This window comes from Lagopus muta, chromosome 18 (assembly GCF_023343835.1).
Source record: "Lagopus muta isolate bLagMut1 chromosome 18, bLagMut1 primary, whole genome shotgun sequence".
Taxonomy (NCBI): domain Eukaryota; kingdom Metazoa; phylum Chordata; class Aves; order Galliformes; family Phasianidae; genus Lagopus; species Lagopus muta.
Window position 1 is genome coordinate 5,669,403 of NC_064450.1, and position 23,961 is coordinate 5,693,363.

General features: G+C 49.4%; 1 protein-coding gene across 4 annotated transcripts in view; it reads left to right on the plus strand.

Moving 5' to 3' along the window:
- The window catches only part of RPTOR (regulatory associated protein of MTOR complex 1), a 118,579-nt gene extending 94,927 nt beyond the window's left edge, over positions 1-23,652 (plus strand). For 2 of the 4 annotated variants that reach the window (XM_048964961.1, XM_048964963.1), the window contains 11 exons: positions 4,136-4,241; positions 5,543-5,657; positions 5,956-6,080; positions 7,311-7,415; positions 10,653-10,700; positions 14,994-15,100; positions 16,821-16,948; positions 17,046-17,132; positions 19,750-19,866; positions 20,337-20,466; positions 21,421-23,652. In XM_048964961.1, coding sequence (XP_048820918.1) covers positions 4,136-4,241; positions 5,543-5,657; positions 5,956-6,080; positions 7,311-7,415; positions 10,653-10,700; positions 14,994-15,100; positions 16,821-16,948; positions 17,046-17,132; positions 19,750-19,866; positions 20,337-20,466; positions 21,421-21,489 — 1,137 coding nt within the window. In that variant the 3' untranslated portion in view covers positions 21,490-23,652. The remainder of the gene's footprint in view (positions 1-4,135; positions 4,242-5,542; positions 5,658-5,955; positions 6,081-7,310; positions 7,416-10,652; positions 10,701-14,993; positions 15,101-16,820; positions 16,949-17,045; positions 17,133-19,749; positions 19,867-20,336; positions 20,467-21,420) is intronic. The other 2 variants (XM_048964962.1, XM_048964964.1) reach the window with 1 other exon arrangement.
- The last annotated feature ends 309 nt before the right edge of the window (positions 23,653-23,961 follow it).

The window sequence follows — 23,961 nt, forward strand, 5'->3', positions numbered from 1 at the left end:
CGGGGTTTTCTCGCATCCAGATGAGTTTCAGTGTCTCAATTCAAGTCCAGAGGAGAGTAAAAGAAACACAGGAGGATGTTCTTCCATCCCTTAGTTCTTATTAAAAACATTTGTCTACTTTCTAAGGAAAAAGAGGGGTGTCTTATTAATGCAATAAATCACAGTAGACAGCCAATCAAAATGCAGTTTAAATGTGTAGATGGGGAGCTGTGTATGTGTGTGTGTGTATATATATATATAGATTTAGTACTCCAAGTGCATAAAATTAAGAAAATTGGGGGAGGAAAGAAAACATACGGAGTGTTCTCATACCAATTCATAGGAGCCAGGGAGGGGGAGTCCTGGAAATGAAAATTTCAGGCTTTCCTTTTCACTGTAGTGAGTCCCAAAGAGTTCAGTGTCTCACCGTGAGAATTGAGATGCTCCAGGCTACATCCCTATGCAGAACATGTGCACAATGATCTCTCTCTTCAGCTTTTACTCTAAGAGCAGGAGTAGCAGTATGTATGTTCTCTTAGTTCCCGTGGTTTGGGTTGGTGACATTCACTGCCTTGGGTTGCATTTTCTGAGCACAGAGCATCCTCAGCAGCAGTGTTTTAGGTAAGGTTTGCTCCAAACAAAATCTGTGTTTCCTAATGGAACGAGGAAGTGAATTGATTTGCCCATTACTTTTGTAAAACAGCCTCAAGAGGCCAAGTGGAGGTCTTTGTGCCAAGAAGTTTGCATGTTATACTGACTGCTAGGGAACTGCATGGGGCTTTGTAATGAGTGGGTGGTACATGTGCAAGGGACAGGGAGGCGTCCCCCTTCTACAGCTTCCTTTGGCACATCTTGATGACTGCTTGTGTAACCAGGCAGCCCTGGCCATGCTGTAACTCAAGTCTTGGCTGAATGTCCAAAGAGTGCTCCTTTCCTAGAATCTGTTCCTGCAGCAGTGAGGAGCAAACAGCCATGGCTTGCAGCTGCTGTCTTTTGAGAGCTTGAGCCTCATGAAAAAGGCAGAGTAAAGTCTGCAGAGTGCTGATGGAAAAAGATGACGTTGATGTGCAATTCCAATACTTCATTTGGAGATGCTGCCTACCATCATAAACAGGGAAAGATAAGACAACTATTCCTGTAATGAATAAACATAAAATGACTGTGAGTGCATCTTAGTCATATTTAATTTATGAATTCAGCTTTGCTTCATAGACCTCGCTATGAGAATGCTTTCATTGGAAAGATGGAGGGATTAATTTCCAGCGTAAATCAGTGGCTGGGATTCAGGCCATCATAACTGCCTTTGATTTATCGATTATCTAATCAGATACACGGAGGAAGAAAACACCGCACTGTAAATTCTCGGTGTGCCAGGAAAAGCAGTTACCTACCACAGCCCTGATCCCTGCAGAAGTCGTTCCTCTTCCTAAAGCTGGGATGGCAAAAGGCTGTTCTGCTCACCACGGGCAGCCTTGGACCGCGTGGCACAGGAAAGCCTTGTTGCCAGCTGTCAGGAAGCCCTGAATCGAGGAGAGCAGAGCCAGCATCTGCTGCTCGCAGGGCTGGCAGAACATGCAGGCAGGAGCTGGGAAGGATCCTGGAAGGTGAGAATTACATAAGGAATCCTTCCTGAAAAATCCCAGCCCTCACTTCAGCGCTCTGCGCTCTCTGTCTTGGCTGTTGCTCAAAGTCCTGGTGGAGGAGGGAGCCCTGTGTGCGATGCTGCAGTAACACTGTGCAGGGACAAACTGTATTTACTACAGGAGCAGACTGCTGAATTTTCCCCTCTCCCATCCAAATACCGACTTCCACGCCGACGTGGAAGGACGCTGTTAAGAAAGAGCTGGGTTGGCTTTCAGATGACACCACTTGGTGGGAGGTTTGGGGATGGTCGCTGGTTGATGTCTGAGTGGAAGCTCAGAGATGCAGAGAATCGGAGCCATGTCGTGATCCTCATCGTGTAGCACAGTTTGCTACTCCCACGTACCTCTGGGAGCTCTGCTCGGAGGAGAGCTGAGCAGCAGCCAAAGCCCGGCTGTTGTTTACTAAAATGACTTTCTAATGCTTAAATGTGAGCTGGATGGGAGGGGAGACAAAGGCATGAATAATGAGCCTAACTAGCTGGTTCTTTTGAATAATAACTTCTGGTTTTCCAGCCAGAAGCAGCTGAGCTGGAGGTCACTGCTCTATTACATGCATGCCCTGACATAATCCTGTGCTTCTGCACCACCAGAAGTTCCCTTGCGATGTGTTCTGTGGGGTTACAAAATCATCACAGAATCACAGCATGCCTGCGTTGGAAGGGATCCCACAGCCCTACCCCTGCTGCGAGCTGATTGCCAGCTCAGCCCAGGCTGCCCAGAACACATCCACAGCCTCAGGCACCTCTGGGGATGGGGCACTCACAGCTCTGGGCAATGCCGTGGCCTCACTGCCCTCTGGGTAAAGAATTTCCTCCTCACATCTGACCTAAGTCTCCCCTTTCTTTGTTATTGCACCCAACCCAGCTCTGTCCTGCAGGCTGCTGGGAATGGGAGAAGTGCTGCATTGCACTGCGTGCTGCAGCTCTGTGCTCACTGCAGTGCTGGTCTGGGGGCTCAGCTCAGAACCACAAACAGAACCACAAACTCTGTCACCTGCAGCACACCGAGCTGCACTGGTACCGAGCACCTCTGTGTGGTTACAGGTACTGGCAGTGCTTGGCAGTGATCAGTTGAGTTCAGCAGATCTCATTGTAAGAAGAATGTGTATTGCTGAAATCAGATAATAAAGCAGCTTTCAGCTGAGCCTCCACAGAAGAGTTCTTTTTCTTCAGACCCGAGAAGCCCGGCAGCTCCTTTGATCTGATATTCTTCATCTGCTAGAGAGCATAGCAGTGCCTCGCTCTGCTGCAAACTGCGTTTCTTGGCCTTAAACTGAGACAGCTGCTGGGTGCCCCCCTGGAAAATGTGCTGTTGTTGGTGCCCTGCCCGTCCCCTGGCCTCCTCCTAGGTCCTACTTTGATTTATTCCCAGAGAAGCTGGATTTTCATTAAGGTGTAGCTGTAATCTCCGTGCTCTCAAATGCGCTTTGATGTATTTTATCTGAGGTTTGTTTATTGCTGTACATTATTGGTCGTTTGTCACTGCCTTTCTAATAGATGTCATACTCTTGAAAAATTGAAATAGTCTTTTTTTTAGGGGGGGTGGGTTTCTTATTTTAAAGCAGCAGCAATTCAGCTCCGTAATGGTTGTTTTCCAGAGCATAATACATTTTGAAGATAGCGGATATAACAGTGGCAGGTGATTTAAGTACTTTCTTAGTCAGGAAAAAAGAAACGTGTGTCTGTGTGGAAGGGGAAGGAGCAAAAGAACTTTGTCTTTTATGTCACCCTTCTCCAAGGCTCGCTCTGCCCAGAACAGCATCATTTCCTTCATCAAAGGAAGACAGCTCATCTTCATCGACCCAGAGGTGTTTCTAGAGCAGCACTGGTAATTTTTTAAGCGTGAGGCACATTATGCTTAACCCTGCAGTGGGCTGTGGGTGACATCAGTGAGCTGTTCCTTCCAATGCTGTGCTCTGGGTGTTCATATGACCTGCAGCCTGGCAGGAGCTGCTTTTGCACCCCATGGGCCCCCTGGCTGCAGGTGGGGTCCTGCAGGAAAGCCATCAATGGCTGTGGAGTCTGAATAAAAGCAGTAAAATAGGTCAGAGTGGTTACATGCTGCTCAGGGCTCCCATTCTAAGTGAAGGTGTGTGTGTAACCAGACCCAGGCCACGCAGGGGAATCATTCTGCTGCAAATGAAAGCAGTTGCCATTAGCAGTGGATGTCATGCTGGTAATTCACACATCTCAGGAATTAGGGAATAAAGCAATGCATTTTTTGGCCTGCACTTCTCTATTGAAGGATAGATTTTAATGCGTTCGTAGCTTTCAGTCTGTATCAAAGCCGTGCTCTCTCTTCAATCTCAGGATTAGGGCAGCAGAAGGAAAGGGGAAGGTTTCACAGATGATGGGAAGGCTGAAATCAGAATGTCCTTTGAGTTCCTCCACGTACTGTATGGAGATGCTAAGGTGTCACGGCTTGGTCTGCTGTGAACACACGTGTTTGTGAATGGCGATTCATGGAGTTCTGATTTACTGTCTTATGTTGTGAACACGCTGATGTGTGGAAAGATCCCGGAGGAGCACGACCTGGAGAGCCAGATCCGCAAGGAGAGGGAATGGCGGTTCCTGCGCAACGCCCGGGTCAGGAAGCAAGCCCAGAAGATCATTCAGAAGGGTGAGTGCCCCTCTTCCTATGCTGCACGCAGCTCCCCGGGGCTCCCAGCACCCCATGAATAGCACCTGTGCTGAGCCTCTGAGGCAGAGGTCCCTGCTCTCAGGCAGGGTGGCAGGGGCTCATGCTGCTCTTGGCTGTTTGGCTGCTTGTCACTGTCCTGCAAGCCCTCAGAACCTGGCACAGGCTGGATCCCTGCCTGCATCCACCGGGGCAGAGCCCTTCTGTGGGTGCTGTTCCTCCCAGGATGGGAACTGAGGTGCATGGAGCTGGAGAAACTGATGTGCTGAGTGCAGGGCTTGGTGCTGGAGGCACAGCCTGCTGCGGTGCTTCGCTCTCTGGAGGTTTGCTGGGCTCGACAGGGAGTTTAATGTCATAGAACTGCAGAGTGTCATAAACCAGAGTAATAGAGAATTAAAACTGGAGCCCAGGAAATGGCTTGGGGGATCTTTTTGAATACAAAAAAAGGGGATTGTTTGTGCTCGCCTGAAGAAAAACCTTTATCTAGACAGTATTTATATTTGCTTGCTTGACCTGAGCAGCTGAAATGCCAATATTCATTTAAAAAAACAGAAACAGCTAAGTCTGAAATATTAAAGGGAATTAGAATAGACTTAGGATCCCTTAATGAAAATGAAATTAAATGGATGCATGCTAAAACTAACCAGGACTGAATGAATGTCTCTTGAGCTTACAGTTCTGTGTGATGGATTCACACTGTGCTAAAAAATGCTGTTCCAGGGGTTACCAACACTGTTTGCAAATCATGAGGTGCTCTAAAGAGAGGGGGGAAAGGTCTGCAACCAAGTCTCAGTGGAAAATGTATTTTTCATTTGTAAATTAGCCTGAAATCGGAAAGAATTGAAATGAAAGGCTAAATAAATAATCCTCAAGCTAAACTGGAATGCTGCAATTCCAATAAAGTGGGTTTATTTTGTTTCATTTTGGCAACAAAAGAAGTGGATTTCTGTATGAGCACAAGCTGGTACTTCATAGAAGCGTGGAACTGTTGGGTTGGGAACTTAACCAGTTTCAACCAAGTGATCTGGGGGCCCATTGCCACCCATTTCTTTGGTTGCACGTGGCTGGGTGTGCTCTGCTTGTTCTCTTCAGTTACCAAAATAAAGGATCCCAGCGTTTGTCATCTCAGTGTTCAGTTTGTAGCTCAGGCTGAGATGCGTGGCAGTGCAGAGGGGCTGGGGCTGTGGGGTGCCGTGGTCTCTGAGTGCTGCTGGGGAGCTCTGCAGCCCCATCCCTCTGTGGGGCCGCTGGGGCACTGAGCCCATTGCCTGCTGTCCCCACAGGCATCTCCCGGCTGGATGATCAGATCTTCCTCAACAGGAACCCCGGCGTCCCCTCTGTGGTGAAGTTCCATCCCTTCACACCCTGCATTGCTGTTGCTGACAAGGACAGTATCTGGTAAGTGGCTGTGGGGCACGTGGGGCTCGTGCTGCTTGTGCTGATGCTTTATTGTGGCACCAAGTCCTGCAGAAGGAGCATGTGAGCCTGGGTTGAGATCGTTCCACAGCTGGGCTTGTGCTCTGTTTCTCTTGCAGAAGGTGGGCCTACGTGGTTAACGAAGTGAGGCTGCGTATCAAAGAAGAACAAATTGAATTGCTGTACAATGCACACAGCTTTTAGCTTAGGCAGAACGTAGATCTCTTTGATAGCTTACACAGAGAGCCAAGAACTGACCTCGTATTCTTTCCTTCCCCAGCTTCTGGGACTGGGAGAAAGGGGAGAAATTGGATTATTTCCACAACGGGAACCCACGGTACACCAGGATCACAGCCATGGAGTACCTGAACGGGCAGGACTGCTCCTTGCTGCTGACTGCCACAGGTAAGCAGTGCAGCTCCTTCCATGTGGCAGGGCAGGACCTGGGGAGCCTTCTCAGGATTCAGGTCCGTGGGAGCTGTGCTGTCCCTCTTGCTCTCCCTGCTCTGCATTTGGCCTTTCCCCTTGCCCGTGTGGTCTTGGTTGAAGCACGTCCAAGATTGAACTTGAAAATTGCTCCTGGCAACATTGAAATATCTGAACAGCTTATGTAAGTGCTGCAGTGTTCTCAGATAGCAAACAAATCAAACCCTTGCTGAAACCATTTCCAGGCACAGCTTTATTTGTTAGGGCGTTCTGAGGTAGAACCTGGCATGGCAAGTTCACAGCAACCTCCTTTGCCATTTCTTGGGCACTGTGCTCCTTAGCTGGTTAAAAGCTGCTTTCAGAGCTGAAAGGAAAATCGTGCTGCAGCCAAAGTATGAGGAACCAGGTTTGGTTGAGTCCAGAGCAGACAAGAATTGCTTTAGGCACTGAACTTCTCCAATAGTTCTGAGTTTATTGTGAGTTTCTAGTCCCTGTGTCTCAGCCAGGGAAGCAGTCCTCCAGAATGCCCTGTTGCATCATGTAAGGAAGCATGAAGAGCTTTTTCTCATTCACTGGTCTGTAAAGCTGTAAGAAATGCTTCACTCCCAAGGAACCATTCTAAACCTGTCAGTCTGAGTGTTTTCAATAGCTTTTCAAACTTCATGCTGAAATGTACAGGTTGGGTATAATTAAGAGAGGTGGAAGAGGATTTGAGAGGGCCTTTAGGACATTTTTCTTTCAATTTATTGATTCTTAGCACAGAAGTTTCACAGATGGGGAACAAATTGAGAAAAATACATGATGTACTTGAAAGATTTGCTGCTGATGGGCTGGGCTTTGATTCAGCTTCTTTGTGGGGCTGTATTTTGTATTTAGGAGGGTATTTATGTGGTTCTTAGTGCAGGAGCAAGGAGGACAGAGACAGTTCTAGAGAAAATTGGTCAAAGAGATGAATGACATCTGATGTCAGGTGTTTAGGAAGGAGAAAAGTCCCTTTAGAGCAGTTCCCAGCGGAACAATCCTTCAGACTTAATGGAATAAGATTAAAGGAAAAAGAACTCTAATAAAAAGTACTAAGTTCTGGTGAGGCTCTCAGTTGTGGAGTTTGCTATGAGTACAGTGTTGCTTCTGTTCTTTTTATTGTGCACAATCACGAGGGTTGCATTGGCAGTGACGTGGCATCGTGTTCTCTTCTTTGTGCTTCCCAAGACGATGGTGCCATCAGAGTGTGGAAGAACTTTGCAGACCTGGAGAAGAACCCAGAGATGGTCACAGCGTGGCAGGGGCTGTCAGACATGCTGCCAACTACACGAGGTAGGTCCTCTGCCTGGAGGAGGGGAATGGGAGGCCAGAAGTAATTCGTGTTGAGATGGTTTTTTTCTCAGGATGAGTGCAGTAAAATGGGTTTCTTAACATCAGCCACCAGTCACGTCCTTGTTTAACAGTCTCTGCCTTTCTGGAATGGCCTTTGGCCAAGTTTTGCGTTTGTTTCTCATAAAACAAACCACCAAGACTAAAAGCTCAACACAACAGCCTCTCACAAGTGCTGAAGAACAGCTAGAGCAGCCTCTTACTGGGGTGCAGAAGGGCACAAAGTTCCTGTCCTTCACAAGCCTCAGAGCAGCTGTCTTGGCCAGGTGTTCCTCTAGCCTGTTCCTAAGGAGAGATCTGTAGAACAACGATGGAACTGCCCTGCTCCTTGTGGCAGGAGTTTGTTCTTCCCTTCGGGGTGGGATGGTGGCTCACATACTGCCTCTTTCCTTCTGATGGGATGCTCAGCCTTCGCACAGCTTTGCATGTTGCACCTCTGACTTCATTTAGCTCAATTCCAGCATTCACTGTCCACTGCTCGTTGTGGGTCAGGAGGTGACAAGAGAATATGCAGTCCAGATCTGGCGCTTGCACGGGAGCACAGTTAAACATCAAACAGCTTTGGATGCTAGGAAACTTAGAAAAAGATGTAAAAAGAAGCATTGACATCCTGCTGTGCACAGGATGAAACCAGAAGACCAGTTTAGGTGATCCTGAAGTCTGTTTTAAGATATTAAAGGAGATGGACATTCTGTCCTCCTGAGACCTGATAATGTTCTAATGCCCTAATGGGGTTCTTCTGTCACTTGAATAGTTTTAACCAAGGCTACAGGTTTTTCTAGATGTGCTGTAGTTCAGTCAGTGCTTGTGGGCTTAATGCAGGAATTGCTGGGTGAGATTCTCTGGCTTGTGCTGTGTGAGAGGTCAGACAGGATGACCACCATCACTCATTCTGACCTTAAAATCTGACAGTTCTCATTTCAGAGCTTGTGGCTCATCACAGGAGTCTGACACAGCTCTTTTAGCTATTCATTGGATTTTACCAGTGCTGCCTTGTTGAGCTCGTATTTGCTGTTTTCCTTTATACCTCCTGTTTCGTCTCCGGTGTTTTAGGAATGAGGAACTGCATTTGAGGTAACGTTAGGCTCTGTGCCTCACTGCAGTATGTGTGCAAAACTGATGAGAAGCTGCTGGATGTCTGCAGCATACTGAGAAAATTGCCACGGTCCAAACTTGCTCTTTGCAGAGACGTCAATAAAAGCAGGATGAAAACAGTGGCAATGCACGGCGCGCGTTCCTTAGGCAGAGAGGAAAGTCTCCAGCCATCATCTCAAGTTGCCCTTTGTGGTGTCACTCACTCGGTCCGTGTTCCTTTCTTGCCATCTCCAGTTTTCATGAAGGATGTCGATGAGCATTTACCATCCCTGGGCTCTGAATCTTGCTTCCTTGGTGATGGACTCAGCTGAACAGCTGATGTCTGGGAATTCCCCTGCACTGCTCTTACATTTCTTGCTGCATCATCAGTCGTGCTCAGGGAAGATGCTGACAGCTGTAGACTGAACTCCTTCAGGCTAACTCCATTTTCCTACCTTGCTTTCTACGTGTACCTTCTATAAGGACATAGCATTTGCTGACTTTACCTTCTTCTCTACGGGGCTTTAATGTAGAAGAAAGGGTTGTTAGAGAGCAGTGATGTTTGACGTTGCAAAATAGGTTAAGAGCTGAGCAAGAGCTGATTTAGCTCTAAGAGTTGAGAGTTTACACTTGCCAAAACAAGTGTGCCGAAACTTGAATCTGTTCTCTTAAGGTGGTTTTGCCTTTTCCTTTCCAGTAAGGTCTTAGGAAGTCTGGGCCCTGTTTCCCTTGCCTTTCACCTTTGAAGCAATAGAACTAGGTTCAGAAGAAGAAAAGGGCAGATTTTTGTGGAGAGAGAAATAACTGTACTCAGTTCAAAAGAGCTATGTGGATCAAGTCCCCTTGGAAATGAGGCGCTCTATTGAACAGTTATCTTCTGCTGCCAAGACTTGAGTTGTGGTCCAGCGCTGGCTCATAAAACTGAAGATGCATCTTTGAAGCTGCAGAGCTCAGGAGTTTTGCTGGGGTTTGTGTGCTCCCTCTATTGATTTCCTTCTCTCCACTCCCATCCTTTTCCCCAATGTCAGCCTCATCTCTGAATTTAACAGTCTTGTTGCAAGCAGAATACTGACTTGTAGGCAGTTTTCCTTCTTATAAAAGGAAGGAGGAATATGCAGTACCTAAATACATCCTTTGGAAGCTTGAGGCATCACTGGCTTGTCAAAGCAATGGGGTATTGACAATAAGAGATGCTCAGAGACCATGATGGGGGATGATGCAGGGTGAGGCACAAAGCTTAACCTCTCGCACTCCTGCAGACCTTCCTTGTTCTATGCAGCCTGAGGTGAAAGAACTGAATGCACCAAGTGCTGAGCTGGGTCAGATGCTCTCACTCAGAAGTAGCTTGACCCCAGCTCATTGCACATCAGTCGGCTTGAGTGAGACTCAGGGATGGTGAATCTTAAACAGTGGTAAACTGCTGTGTGGGCAGTTGACTGTGTTGATTTTGATCTTAATTAGATCTGCGTCTGCGTGCACCATGTGCCAAGAAAGCCTTTTTAAGTCAAAATTAAAGATGCATCGGTACCAGGTGCTCTGGTGTAATGCAGTGTTACTTCTCACATGACAAACACGAGAGACAGGAGGATCTGGAAAAATGGCAAAAGATGTTCTCAGTAGCCATAGTGTTTCAAGGCAGCATAAATTCTGCAGAAAAGCTGTAGGAAAAGCCAAGCAGTTCTGGAATCTGCTCCCAGCTGCCCTTGGGCTGCTCCCCCCGAGCTCTGTGTGATGCACCCACGCTGTGCTCTGTCAGTTCCATGGGAGCTGCTGCTCCCCACTGGTACCAGAGCTGCGTACCAGCTGGGCTCTGGCCCTGGCTCTCCTCACTCTCTCACTCAGAGCCAGCTCAGTGCAGCTCCCAGATCTCCTCGTTCAAGAGGAAATGTCAGACCTGCAGGCATGGTGTGGGCACAGCCGTGGTCCTGGGAAGGGGCTGCGACCGAACTAATGCTGCTCGGGATGGAGGCATGTGCTGCTCTCGATGCTTCTGCTTCTCTCTCTGTCCTGACCTTTGCTTCGACTTGCTTTTTCTAATCCTGTTGTAAGATTTGTTTTGCTCTGGCTTGACCCATGGTGTCACCCCTAATCCCTGTCTTCTCACAGGTCTGGCCCGAAGGGTTTCAATCTATCTTGACAGAAGTAAGCAGGGAGGTGAGTCCTTTCTTTCCTGTTCCTATGGCCAGGCGGGGTGGGAAGGAGCTCCTCGTCCACGTCTGGTTGGTTGGTTGGTTTTTGGAGTTGTTTGGAATGATTGCTGGGTCCTCGTGGCTCCTGGAAGGCTTTGCTGCTCCTCCCTCTCCACTCCTCATGCTGTGTGTGTCTGTGATGGCTGTGAGCAATGCAGGGATCTCAGCCCGGCACTGAAGGAAAGGATAAAGATCCACAGGTCTGCATCATCTGCTGAGCTCTGCGCAGGAAGCGTGGGCAGTTTTCTGGGAGGGAGAAATCTCTCTTTCTTGGAAGATCTCAAAGCATCCCCAGGCAAAGGAGTTTGGAAGACAGGTTCCAAATGCAAGAGGCCATTAAGCTGATGTGGATTTTGCTGGGATTGTTTTGTAATACACTTCTGCTATAAAGATCACTTCAGAGAGAGAAGCTAAAGAATCTCACCTAGCAGGCTTAGGCGAGTGAGCTTAGTCCTTTGGCAGGGAAATGCCTGGTAAATGGTACAGGTTCTGTTCTATCATGTGGCAGGGAGGTAGATGAGCCCCCAGCCTCCTGCTGTGGGACCCAGCGCTGCATGGCACCCAGCCTGACCCCTTCTTGCTGCTGGGAAGCAGATGGCTGACATGCCAGCATCTGTGTGCACACACATACGTGGGTGAGTGCTGACGTGATGCTCCTGAGCTGCTCTGCAGTTATTGATCTTTGCTGACTGATAGGAGCCAAGCACATCCATAGTGATCAACAGGACAAAAACGATGGCAGGGGTGTGCGATGCAGAGCTCTTTAGCTGGAGGTCTTTGCGGATCCCTCTTTGGAAGCAAAGCTCTGAAATTGAAATTAGCAAAGCTGATGTGTTGCTTTCATCATTGTGGCTCTGTGTTTCGCTTGGAAATCTATTCTCAAATGGAAAGGCTGAGATTAGCAAGGTGTGGCTGCAGGGAATTCCCTGCTTGGTAATGCAGGCATCCGAGCAGCGTAAGGAAGGGCCAGCAACTCTCTTGTTGGAGCAGTGCTGCTAATGCCAAGCAACTGCACTGCATCCCTGCAACTGCAAGCAAATACCTGGGAATCAGTACGAAATATTCACAGTCTCTTCTCGCCTGCTAAGGAAATCTTAAGAGCATGTGAGGTTCTCCATTCATTTGGCAGCAGAATGCATCACTATTTCATCACTAAAGCACCAAAAATCCGTTCTCATTGCCCAGTCTTCTGTGGGGATTTTACTGAATGGAAGCTAAGGGGCTGTCTCTTCATTCATGCCTCGCTCTGCACAAATGGCTGCACTGCAGATCTCTGGTACGTTGGAGAAAGACCAATGGTTTCATGATGGTGCAGGTCACATCGGGCCACCGAGTGCAGATCAGCAGCAGAATCCCTCACGTCCGTGTGAGCTGCATTGCCTCCATCCCCAGGGCCCCCCGAGTGATACAGGGAGATGTGTTAACAAGGGGATGCATGTCCAACCTGCATGCACTCCCATCCATCGCTGCCTCGTGGGAGCTGTTGGCCCCAGTAGGTAAACAGCCGTCATCTGTCGTACCTCAAGCAAATTTCTACTTAAGCCAAGCAAGAAAGAAGAAGCACATGCTTGCCAGCTTCCTGCTTCCTTCCTGCTCTCCTGGGGCTTCCCTAACAAAGTGAAGGACGTCAGTACCTGCACTGCAGAAATACGGGGCCGTGCCCTCTGGGGCTGTGCTCTGCTTTGAGTCACGCTGCTGCTCCTGCGCTCTGTAACCCTGCAGGTGGGAGAAGGAGAAGAGGAGGCAATCGGGGGGGGGTCTCAGCACCTGGGGGGATCCGGGATGGCTGTGCCCCGGGGAGGATGCAGCCAGCAAATAGTCCAAGGATCAGAATCACATTGAGGTTGTGCTGTAGAGCAAGGGGGGAAGGTAAAGTGAGCCCACACCTCCCAGAGTCTGGGGGTAAGTCCCATAGGAGCAAGTTTGGGAGAAACACCTGAGTTCTACTTATGGAAATAACATAATTGGAGATGTTGCAGCTCCGGGGTTTTGTGTGCATTTCCAGCATCGCAGGTCCTGCTCTCCCTTGTTGTGCGTAGTCCTTGGCATGAGGAGAGGGACACTGACTGAAGGATACTGTGAGAATTAGTGAGGTGAGGTCACACAGCCCTCCCACTGCCTCCTGGAGGGGAAGGCAGCCCTGTGTCTCACTGCTCAGCCACGGGGGTCTGTGGTCAGAAATCATCCATCGCAGTGCGAGGTGCTGCTGTCTGTGGGCTGTGCAGGTGTTCCTGATGGTGCCTGGTGCGGGCTGCCCACGTTCAGCCATGATGAAGAAATAAGCACAGACACCAGAAGGCAGCTGTTTTCAACATTGCTGTTATTTATTGAAACTTATACGGGGAACAGCCCCCATGAGACACATATCTGATGCACGGGGGGAATCCTGGGGGAGCAGCCATAGGAAGTTACAGCCTCGAGAGTGGCTGCTTTGCTCATCATCTCCCATCACACAGCACTGCAAGCACTTGTGCTAAACGGCTCAGGAACAGCAACAGCCACCTCATTTTTTTTTTCCCCCTGCATTGTGGATGATTTATCACTTGTTACCTGGAAACATATCATTCCTTACAGGATAACCTTAATCTTAGCTAACGATGCTTTTGGGGAACTGCATTGCTGGGTCCTGGTCCTGCGGGTGCGTGGCCTCAGGTGTGTCAGGGGCCATGTGGGGTCACAGCTCGGGGGGCTGCATGGGGTCACCCCTCTCTGCCCCACTGCTGTAAGCACGAGGAGCTCAGGAGCAGAGCTGCAGGTACCTGCAGGATGCATTTCCTTCTGCCTCAGTGAGGCTGAAGCATCCTGCAGCCACCAGCCAGCGCTCAGCGGGTGAGTCCAGGAGAAGGACCTCCGTTAATTAAAAAGGAAATTGTAATTAGCAGTAAGTCTCTGTTTTCCCCTCATCCTAAAACACTGCGATTTAACATGTAGACGTGAGCCAGCGCTCTGTCGTTCCCCCCATGACACCATTTGCCCTTCGGCTCTGTTTCGTTTCGCGCAGTCGGTGCCGTTTCAGCCGCAGCGTCGGAAGGCGCCCTCCCGCGCCACTCGCAGCCGAACACCCGCGCTGTGTCACAGAGGTTTTTTCTCCCCGCGGCCGCATTTAAGCCGCGGTTTCGCGCGCCCGCCGCACCCGGCCCTTCTACTCGGCGCCCGCGCGCCCTCTGCAGGCGGCACCGGCTGCTGGTCGTTGGTCGGCAAAGTGTTTCTAACGCTCCCATGGAGTGTTTTTAATGAACCAAAGCATCCCTGTAGCCCTGTGTAGCTTTGGGTTGGTCAGCCTTTGCAGCATAAACAGCGAAGGGTGGTTGGTGCACAGCTCTCTGCTTTTAGCAACATGTTTGCACGCTGTGGTGGTCCAGAAGTTCTCTCTAATTAAATGTACAAGAATTGCTCCTTGGAGAGTTCCCCTCCTAACGAAGGGTTTTGTTGCAGTTAATTCTGGGATCCAAGCACTGCTGCGTTCTGACAGCAGTTGCTCTGTGTGGGCTGAGGGAGCTCATGTGGGGCACATTGTTCCCTGACTGGAAGGGAGGTGGATTTGTCTCTGCAAATTGCCAAGCCAGCAAAGTTCACTGGTTCACACAGGCTGCCAGCCTGTCTGTGTGCAGATGCCAAAGTCAGCTGTACAGGGATATCCATTCTGTGCTGCAGGAGGCTTACGTGAGGACTTCTGTGTAAACTTCAGCCAGCAGTCAGGTTGTGCACTGGAAGATGAGGACCAAAAACTCTCACAGATGTATCTTCAGCAGTGTAATTGCCAAACCTGTTGTAGAGCTGGTTGGTTTTTACTCCTAGCAATATTTAGTTTGGTACCCTGCAGCACTGCTGATAGTATTTCTTGTTCTTTAGCCACATCTATTAAAATGAGGGGTCCCAGCAATGCAGAGGATCGCATGTTTTGCTGTGTGTGATGTCACCACTTTGGTCTGCTTTGGTCTCTGCTGGGTGCAGCGTTCTGTATGGGGTGGGTGGTTTATGAGGACCCCTGCAGGGCCGTGTCTGCCCCATGAGTTTAACATTCTGCACCCAGGCTTTCCTAAGCATTTCCTCCAGCCGAGGAGTAGAGGCCATAAACTGGACTCAAATCCAGGAGCACCTGCTTTGATCCTCTTTGGAGGTTGTGTGGATGTGTGTATGCAGTTGCAGATGACAACAGATTCCGTGGCCTTGTGCTGCGGACGCTGGGCTGTAAGTAGTGCAGATCTGCCTCTGCTGACTTGAGTAACTTACACACCCTGCCTTTGTTTTCTCCTAGGAGCAGGAATGGTGGTCGACTGGGAACAAGAGACTGGGCTGCTCATGACCTCGGGAGATGTGAGGATAATCCGCATCTGGGACACAGACAGGGAAATGAAAGTGCAGGTAAGATCCATGCGTGTCCCCCTCAGCATTTCCCTCCAGGAACACTCCTACACTGCTGCCTGCACACAGGAGAGCTGCTGGGGCGTCCTGTGAGCAGCAAGCACAAGGCTCTGCATCTACAGCAGGTTGCTGAGTGAGGTTGCCATGCTGCAGAGAACAGGAAGGCTTGTTTCCAGACTTCCTGGAAGATAATCAGCCCTGGATAAAAGCTGCCATGCTTCAACCCTGCAAGGCAGGATGATTAAGCCTATATTAATCTTAATTACTTTCCCATTTTTTTTTCTGTGTAAACAAGAAAACATCAAAATTCAGGAGGTGAAAATCTTTGAAATGATGAGGATGAGTGATTGTGCTGCAAGCATCTAAAAAAGAGTTTCTTTTTTAATTACAAAGAGTGGTGGTGTTGAAATTGGAGTGGTTGGAACTTCCTGACTCAGTAACACTGGAAAACTGAAATTCAGCACGAAGAGCAGAAAGCGATGTAAGCTGAGCTAACAAAGGTGCTTCCCACTCTTTGAACTGCAAAAAGTGAACCTCTGGAAGCACTTTGGATGTAGCTGAAGAAGCAAGTACCTCATTTTCACTTCTGCTGCTTGTTCCTGCTTCAAAGACAAGCTCTGCTTTCAGGCAGTTAGCATGGCTGGCTCAAACAGCCCTGGAGTTGGGTGCTCCAGCCAGCAGCTCCTTCACTCAGCTGTGAATAGCAGCTAGGAAAGGTGAATATGTGCGACAGCAAAAATAGGACTGAAGTGTGAAATTAGCTAATGCAGCTCTAACGTGCCTCCTGATTGTTATCCCACTTTTGCAGCACTGCTTAGTTTTTACTTGATGTAACTGAAAATGTTTTTCTTCATGCCAACCATAGGCATGATTCCAAGCAATTCTTTTGCTTATGGCAAGCAGAAAGAGGGAAGCAAACAGCATAGGAGTGAGAGTGCACCACGTGCTCCCAGCACAGCTCCTTGTGAGCTCCAGTTTTCTTTCTTCATGTCATTTCTTTCAGTGCACACAGTGTCTGCCACCTAACACCTGAGTTGCTTGTCACTGCTTGGTGGCACAGCACTGTCCAGGGCTGTGTCTGCTCAGACACTGCTCCAGAGCTGCAGAGGTACACAGACTGTGACATGCTTAGGTTTGGGTTTATTTGTGTTCCTGTATGTGCCATTACAAGTTTTTGCTTTCTACAGGTACTTTCTTCTTCCTTGACTAAAATCCTCCAAACATTTACCACCCTGCCTGTTCTTCTGGTGGCTTTCTCAGCTCGCACCTAACAAAGATGGTTCATGGAGAAATGACCCCTCTGGCAATTTGTTTTATCTCAATAGATACACTTAATAGAGGATAATATGAACTTTTCCTTCCTAAAACAGACTGTGCCTTGCTTTTCACAAAAGCAGGTTTTGCTGGAATTCCTCCCCTGGGCTCTTTGGGCTGAGCTGTGGGGACACACAGCTCTATCACCCACAGCAGTGACCATCATCTCCAGGGCCACCTCTCCCACTTCTGGTCTATCCAGAGAGTCTGCAGGAAGGCTGCACCAGTGCAGTGCCACGGTTTGACCATGGTTTGGTTTTGAACTGATGTACAGAATGAGGAAAGGAGGAGGAGGAGAACAGGGATGTGTCTGGCTTAGCAGCCTGCCCCTCATGGCTCCTCCTGGGGGCTGCAGGCGTGAAGACACACCTCCGTGTCAGCTGGGCTTCGTGTGCTCTCTCTGCAGGACATCCCCACCGGGGCAGACAGCTGTGTGACCAGCCTGTCGTGCGACTCCCATCGGTCACTGATCGTGGCAGGGCTGGGTGACGGCTCCATCCGCGTGTTCGACCGGAGGATGGCTCTGAGCGAATGGTAATCGCTGTGCTGCCCTGCTCTCTGCTCTCTGCTCTCTCCCTGCCTTTCCCCAGCCCTGCCTTCACCACCTCTCCCCTCTCTGCTTATTCCTCAGCCGTGTCATGACCTACAGGGAGCACACAGCCTGGGTGGTGAAGGCGTACCTGCAGAAGCATCCTGAAGGCCACATCATGAGCGTCAGGTAGAAGAGATTTCACTGGTGGGGCTGTTTTGCTTTGCTGCTTGAAATCTGCTTCTGGTATTTCAGGAGCTGAAAGTGTAAAGAGTTTGACAGTTGCTTCAGTAATTAACTCCTGCTGCAAACCTGGTGGCGAGAAGGCAAAAAGAAACGCAGAGCTTTCTTTGGAAGCCTGTTAGTGAGGTCTGAGAGTAAACAAGAAAGTAGCTGTGCTGAAATCACTATCACGAGGCGTGTGAGGGAGGCATCGAGTGAACCAGAAACCCAAGCTAGATATAGCATCTCATGTTGTTGTTCTTTATTGCCAGCATCTTTGTGGGGTCATTTGAGATGGAACGCGAGAAGGAAGGAGGTTTATGTTGCATCTGTTGGGCACATTGCTGCGCAGGATTACTTTGCTATCTAGCAATTTTCTACACATAAATCCATTTCTGCAGCCTGGTAAATGCTGCGTAGAGCAGCATGTACTTATTTGGCCATTAAAGAACAACAGATTATAATTTATTGTCACGATGCTGCTGTTTGCACACAGAGAGGCTCTTTTTTACTTGGTTACAAAATGCAGACAAGGCCATTTTCTGCGATGCAGAACTTTCCTGAAGTGGGGGATGGGTCAGCAAAATAATTACTAAGATTTTTCAGAAGGAGACTTAAGTGACGTGGCTGCCAGATTTGTCAGGCTCACGTATGAGAGTTTTTAATCTTCCTTTCCGTAATCTCTTTCAACAATCTCAGGGCTCAGGCCTGCATGCTTGGCCAGCCTGTATCTGAAGGCTCCTTTTTCCCCCTCCTCAATGTCCTTACCAGCAAATGATGCTGTTTCTCAGGATTGAAAGGGTATGAGAACGTGGTGTGCCTCAGCAGACAGGTCTGGTCTCGTTCTGGAGGAACTCTGCTTCTTATGGCAAACCTCATTGCTCTCAGTTTCTCCCACTTCACACTCTCATTCATTTGACAGCAAGATCTGTGGAGGGGGAACGACTGTTCTCATGGGTGGATAGTGATAGGATGATAGGACAAGGGGGAATGGTTTTAGGTTGGATATTAGGAGGAAGTTTTCACCCAAAGGGTGGTGAGGCACTGGCACAGGTTGCCCAAGGAGGCTGTGGATGCCCCATCCCTGCTGGCATGCAAGGCCAGGCTGGATGTGGCTCTGGGCAGCCTGGGCTGCTGGTTGGTGACCTGCACACAGCAGGGGGTTGGAACTGGATGAGCATTGTGGTCCTTTGCAACCCAGGCCGTTCTGTGATTCTGTGATCCAAGGAAAGCAAACTCTAGATCACAGAAGGTTCTGGTGTAACTGTTCCTTAAAAAATACTGTGAGGCACTGTATTGCTTATGGAGTAATTCTCTGAATAACAGAGAAACTTTTCATCTGGACCAGGGATGGGAGCGGTGAAGACAGAATGGCTGGCTCTGACCTGGTGCTGTGGCCCTCATTGCTCAGCATTGGTTCACCACGTGATGCATTAAATGAGTGTGCTGTATATTTCATCTCTCTCAAGTAGTATTTCCATCCGGTATTCTGGATGTAAATTAACCTGGAGTTTAATTTGTCTTGAATTTAATTATGTGACAGCTGGAGTTGCAGCTTCTTACGCTGGTATAAGTAATCCTGTTTAGCAGCTTTTCATCAGTATTAGATATTCTGGAGGTAAGAAAACAGGAGGCAATAGACTTCTTCATGTTTTTTCAGTTGTTCTGATCTCTGTCATGTGATTCACAGTTGTACACAGTCACCAGGGACTTGAGAGGGGAAAAAAAAAGCACTTCAGAAGTTGTGGTGTCAGAAGCCTTGGATGTGCTGCCAGGAGAGTAAGGTCAGATGAGGTGACACTGCCTTCAGTTCCGTGAGAGATCTCTGTGCCTGTCCCTTAGTCTGTCCTAAGGAGCACAGAGGAGCAGATGAGCCTCCACAAAATCCTCAGCCCTCTGTTCCAGGGCTGTTAGGAGATGTGTCCACTTGTAACAGATGGGATTCTGCTCGGTTATTTTAGAGACATCACTTAACAACAAGAAATCCTTTGTGTTGGAAAAGTGCTCGATTCACCAAGCGCGGCGTCTTGTCGCTGCTGCTATTGCTTTCCCCAACTTCTCCTCCCTCATAAAGCCACAGATGGGGCTGACAGCCCGGGTGTGAAGCAGTGTTTGTTACTTGGGGTCTACAGGGCGCTCTGGGCAGTGGGGATGTGCTCCTGTGTGCAGACACTTGGTGTAATGGATTGTACCAGCAGATCCCATCTGGTTACAGTTTTCTAATCCAATTTTCTACCGCGAAAAGGAGAAGGAATTTGGTTGTGACGTGTAGCTCAGTGCATTGGAGACGACATAACAGTAAAGGCACTCATACTTGGGGCTGGGCTGTAAGTGATAAAGGTACTAATGGATCGCTCCCGAGGGCAGAGCAGAGCTGTTTGCACAGCACTGAGTGCTTTGTGGATGGTACCAAATATCAACGACATCAGTGGAAATTCAGCTGCGTTGGCAGAGGAGGCAGTGGTGCACGTGTCTCTCTGCTGACCTTCTGCTGGAGGTGGTCGGCTTGCAGGCAGGCTGTGCTTGAGGGCTGCAGGACCCGGCCTGGGTACGGCCTGACGTTGTGAACCTCCTGTGTTGGCAGTGTGAATGGAGACGTGCGCTTCTTCGACCCCCGGATGCCAGAGTCCATGAAGGTCCTCCAGATAGTCAAAGGCCTCACAGCCCTCGACATTCACCCACAAGCCAACCTCTTTGCATGGTAAGTTCTTGTTTTGCCTCTTGCATCCCCGGAGTGAAAAGAGAGGATTTGTCTGTGCAACCTCACCCGTGGGTGAACTGGTTCTAACCTCACCACAAAAAATGCAGCTTTGTTCCCAGTTATTTTCTGCCTTCCACGCAGCAGCAAAACCAGAGCGGTGCTGTAGGGTCTCACGTTCCTATGGATGTGTGGGCACAGAGCAAAGACCCACTCTACAGCACATGTAAGCACAGCTCTCCATGTTTCCTGTCTCAATCCCACAGTGTAGCAGGTAACTGTGGTTCGAGCCTTTCTGCACATCTCTCTCCTGAGGTTGCCATGGTACAGTTAATGTTGGTCTCACTGCTTAAGAGCTGCTTGCACACCAACCTGATGAGCAGCTCAGCCTCAGCTGAAAAAGGGGCTGGAGAAAAAATATCAGTGTTACCACACTGCTGTCAATAACACCATCCTCTCTGGGTTCCTTTCAGTGGCTCAATGAATCAATTCACTGCAATCTACAATGGAAACGGTGAGCTGATCAACAATATCAAATACTACGATGGTTTTATGGGACAAAGAGTTGGAGCCATCAGCTGCCTGGCTTTCCATCCTCACTGGGTCTGTATTCTCTTCTTGGCTTTTGGAATTTGCATTTCTCACTTAAAGTTGACATTAGTAGAGGGAAAAGCAGAGAGACCCCCCAGCACGGAGCAGGACCATCCCTGTTTTCTGAATGTCTCTGAGCCCCTCTGCCCAGATCCTCTTCCAGTCAGTTCCACATGAGTGTGCAAAGGTCCCAGCAGTGCTGCTGCTTTATGACCCCCAGAGCAGAGCAGCACACAGCTCCGAGCTGCTGAGCCCTTTTGACCCATGGCTCAGCTTGCTGTGCTGTCGCCATCACTCTGGGTCTGCAGCCTTGTGTGGCTCCCTGGTTCTCACCACAGAAATCCTCCATGGTGCTTTTGCCTGGAGCTGCCTGCAGAGGGACAGGCTCTCACATCCAAGCACTCTGTGCTTATTTATTCCATGCCTCCTCTGTTGCAGACAGCAGGTTTGCCCAGGTGTCTCTGGGGCTGCTTTTACACTGTCATTTATGTAAGGCTGTAGGAAGACCGAATGCTGTGCAGCAAAGCAATTGGAGATCTGCAAAAGCTAAATGCACACGTAGGCTGTCCTGCAGCTGGAGGCTGGGGGAGAAGTGGCTGAACGTTTGTGTTGCTCTTTGAATCAGCAAACTCACAAAACCCTCTCCAGCCCAGGTCTCCTTAGCAGGGTTATTCCAGGCCCTCTCCCAGCAGGGATTGTTAATTTTCAGCCCAGGTGACCGTTCCTACCGAGCAGATTTGCAGCCATTTAGAAAAATTATGTTTCAGGTTGGCAACAAATAGCCACCATCGTTTTTTTCTCTGGCTGGAATGGGCACATAACTCTCTGGGACAACGTAGGTGCTGGCAGAAATGTCGTCAGAGCTGCGTTCAGAGCTTTCCAGCAGCTGGGCATTACTGCTGCAAATGTCACCCGTTACCACGCACCAGCTGTACGCATTTATCCCCTCTTTTGCCCTTTCCACAGCCTCACCTGGCAGTCGGGAGCAATGACTACTACATCTCGGTCTACTCGGTGGAGAAGCGGATCAGATAACGGCCGGTGGCAGCGCAGTCCCAGCAGGCGGCGCCTGCCTCCCCCGCGGTGTACATAGCGACATCATCGACTTGAATGTTTCGTGTTGGCTGCTGCTGCAACCCGTAACTTGAACGTTTTGGTTCTGACTTAGCTACTGATGATTTGGGCGAGGGGAAGAGAGAGACAATCTCCTACTATTGTTATTATTATTATTTTTTTTCATCTGTATCCTCTCAAAGCTGCAGAAAAAGGAATATTTTATTTTTGTTTCCGGTGGTTGGCTTCTCTGTTAGAAACACAGCTCCTGGGCTTCGGATGAGGCAGTGCCCTCGAAGAAGGTTCTTTGTTTTGATCTTCACTTCCTCCTTTTGCTGGAGCATTGTTCAGAACTGATGTCAGGAGTCACTGCAGCTCTGTGAGTCCCAGCTCACAGAGGGACCCCTCCGGTGCCACCGCCCTGTGCCCAACAGCCAGCTCTCCACCAGCCCTGGGCTGCCTGCCTGCAGAGCTGCACGGCTCCTGCACTGCCCAGGGTGGGCAGGGGATGCAGGGTAAAATCTTTGTTATGTGACCCTTGTTCTCATGTGGTTTCCCTTCCCCTGGAAGAGGCAGAAGACCACACGACAGAGAAGGAAGGCAGAGATCCTGAGGAATGGAGCTTGGGGAGAAGACAAGAGCAGGGCAGGATGCCACCGCACTGTAAGGTTGCACATCCAGGACAAGAGGGAAGAAAGCATGGCCATCCCTATCATCCCAGCCCATCTGGAGCATGTCACCATGTAACCACTTTCCACTCGAGCACACGGTGCAGGCTGGGGTATCTCAGTCACAGTTCTGCAGTCATTGTCCTTTTGCCCACAGTGAACTCTGCAAACACACTTGCAGAACTTCTGCCCAGCAGAGCTGAGAGGAGCCGAGCTCAAACCACAGCTTTCCTCTCGCTCCATGTGCTAAAATTCAGCGAGGTGTTGGACATTTGCAACTTGGAGGCTGCTTGTATGCAGTACAGACATGGTGTGTGTGTGGCTGTGGCTTGTCTGTGCTCCTGCAGAACGGGGTGCAGAACCACACATCTGAGCACAGGAATCACTAAAGAGAGGGAGGACAGCAAGTCTTCCTGCTTGGAGCAAGCAGCTTTGTCCCAGCTCCCCAGGGAACAGGCAGCTCTGTTATCTGCACCTTCTGAGTCTGTAATGAATGTTTCTATCCCTTAAAGCCCGGAATGTGTCTGGAGATCAGCGTGGGGAAGAGAGATGCAAAGCCAAAAGGCAGATTTCTTTCAAGTGCTGCTGAGGTGCAATTTCCCTGGCCAAGAACCAGACTTGCACCGTGCAAAAGTCACTGTGGCCACTGAGGTTGACTTCCTAAACCCCAAGTCCCCAGGTTCCCTTCCAGTTGCACCCGTGGGTCTGCAGGCTCCCAGCACGCTGCCAGAGATGAGGCGGACGGTGATGGAGAGGAGAGAAACGTTCCCTTATGTGTAAATGGCAGCTTCCCCTCTGCCACGGCTGTGTCCCAGCACTGCTCCCTGCACACCTGATAACGTCGTTCCCTGTGTTTGCAGGCAGCTGGGTCATGGAATCTGCCCCGTGGCTCTGCCAGGCTTGCAGGGAAGCTGCCCACAAAATGCTGCATGCACCTCTGGATGCTCCTTGTGCTGAGCTTCCTTGAACTGCGTGGGCAGAGCGGTGCTGAGGGCTCAGTGCTGACCCCACAAAGGGCCCTCCGCAGGTCCGTGGCTCAAAGGCTTTAAACTAAAGGAGAAACTACCTAAAAGTCTACTTCTGAGTTACCAGACGTTACTGATGATCTAACAGAGCTGTGCCTCCCGCGCCGGGGGCTCTGCGTAACCGATTAACACACACAGCTTGAAAGCAAACAATAGACTTTTTAACTTCTATCAGTGTATTTGTCAAAGGAGTGAGAACTGCCTGGCACGAGGGCACGGTGGCCACCACGAGGTGGGTTTGTGGCTACCTGGCCTGGTGTAGCTTCCATCCGAGCACGGTGTGTGTTGGGGGCTGCGTGTTCACAGCTGTGATGCAGAGATTCAATCATGGGGTTTAACCGAGGGTCTGGAGAGCATCCTACCTAAAAGTTCACTTATCTCTATTTATTTTACAAAAATTTAAAATATATATATATATTAAAAAAAAAAAAAAATACAGACAGACAATAAAACCAACACACGATTGTAATGTGAGAGTCAATTACAGACAAATAAATGGTTAATAAAAAATAAATGCAGAAATGGTGATGGGCTGGGGATCGTTTCGTGGGACAGTGAGTTGGGGGGGGAGGTGGGGAGAGCAGAAACAGTGGAGTGCTGCAGCCGTGGGGCTCCTTCCTTGCATTCCCCATCCCCTGTACTCGTTTCCTATATGCCCCACCCCCACTAAACCCATCCTGACACCCCTTGTCCCCCAGTCTGCTATCCACCATCCCCTAAGCTCCCCCTCCCTTGTATCCTCTTTCTCCCATCTCTTATGC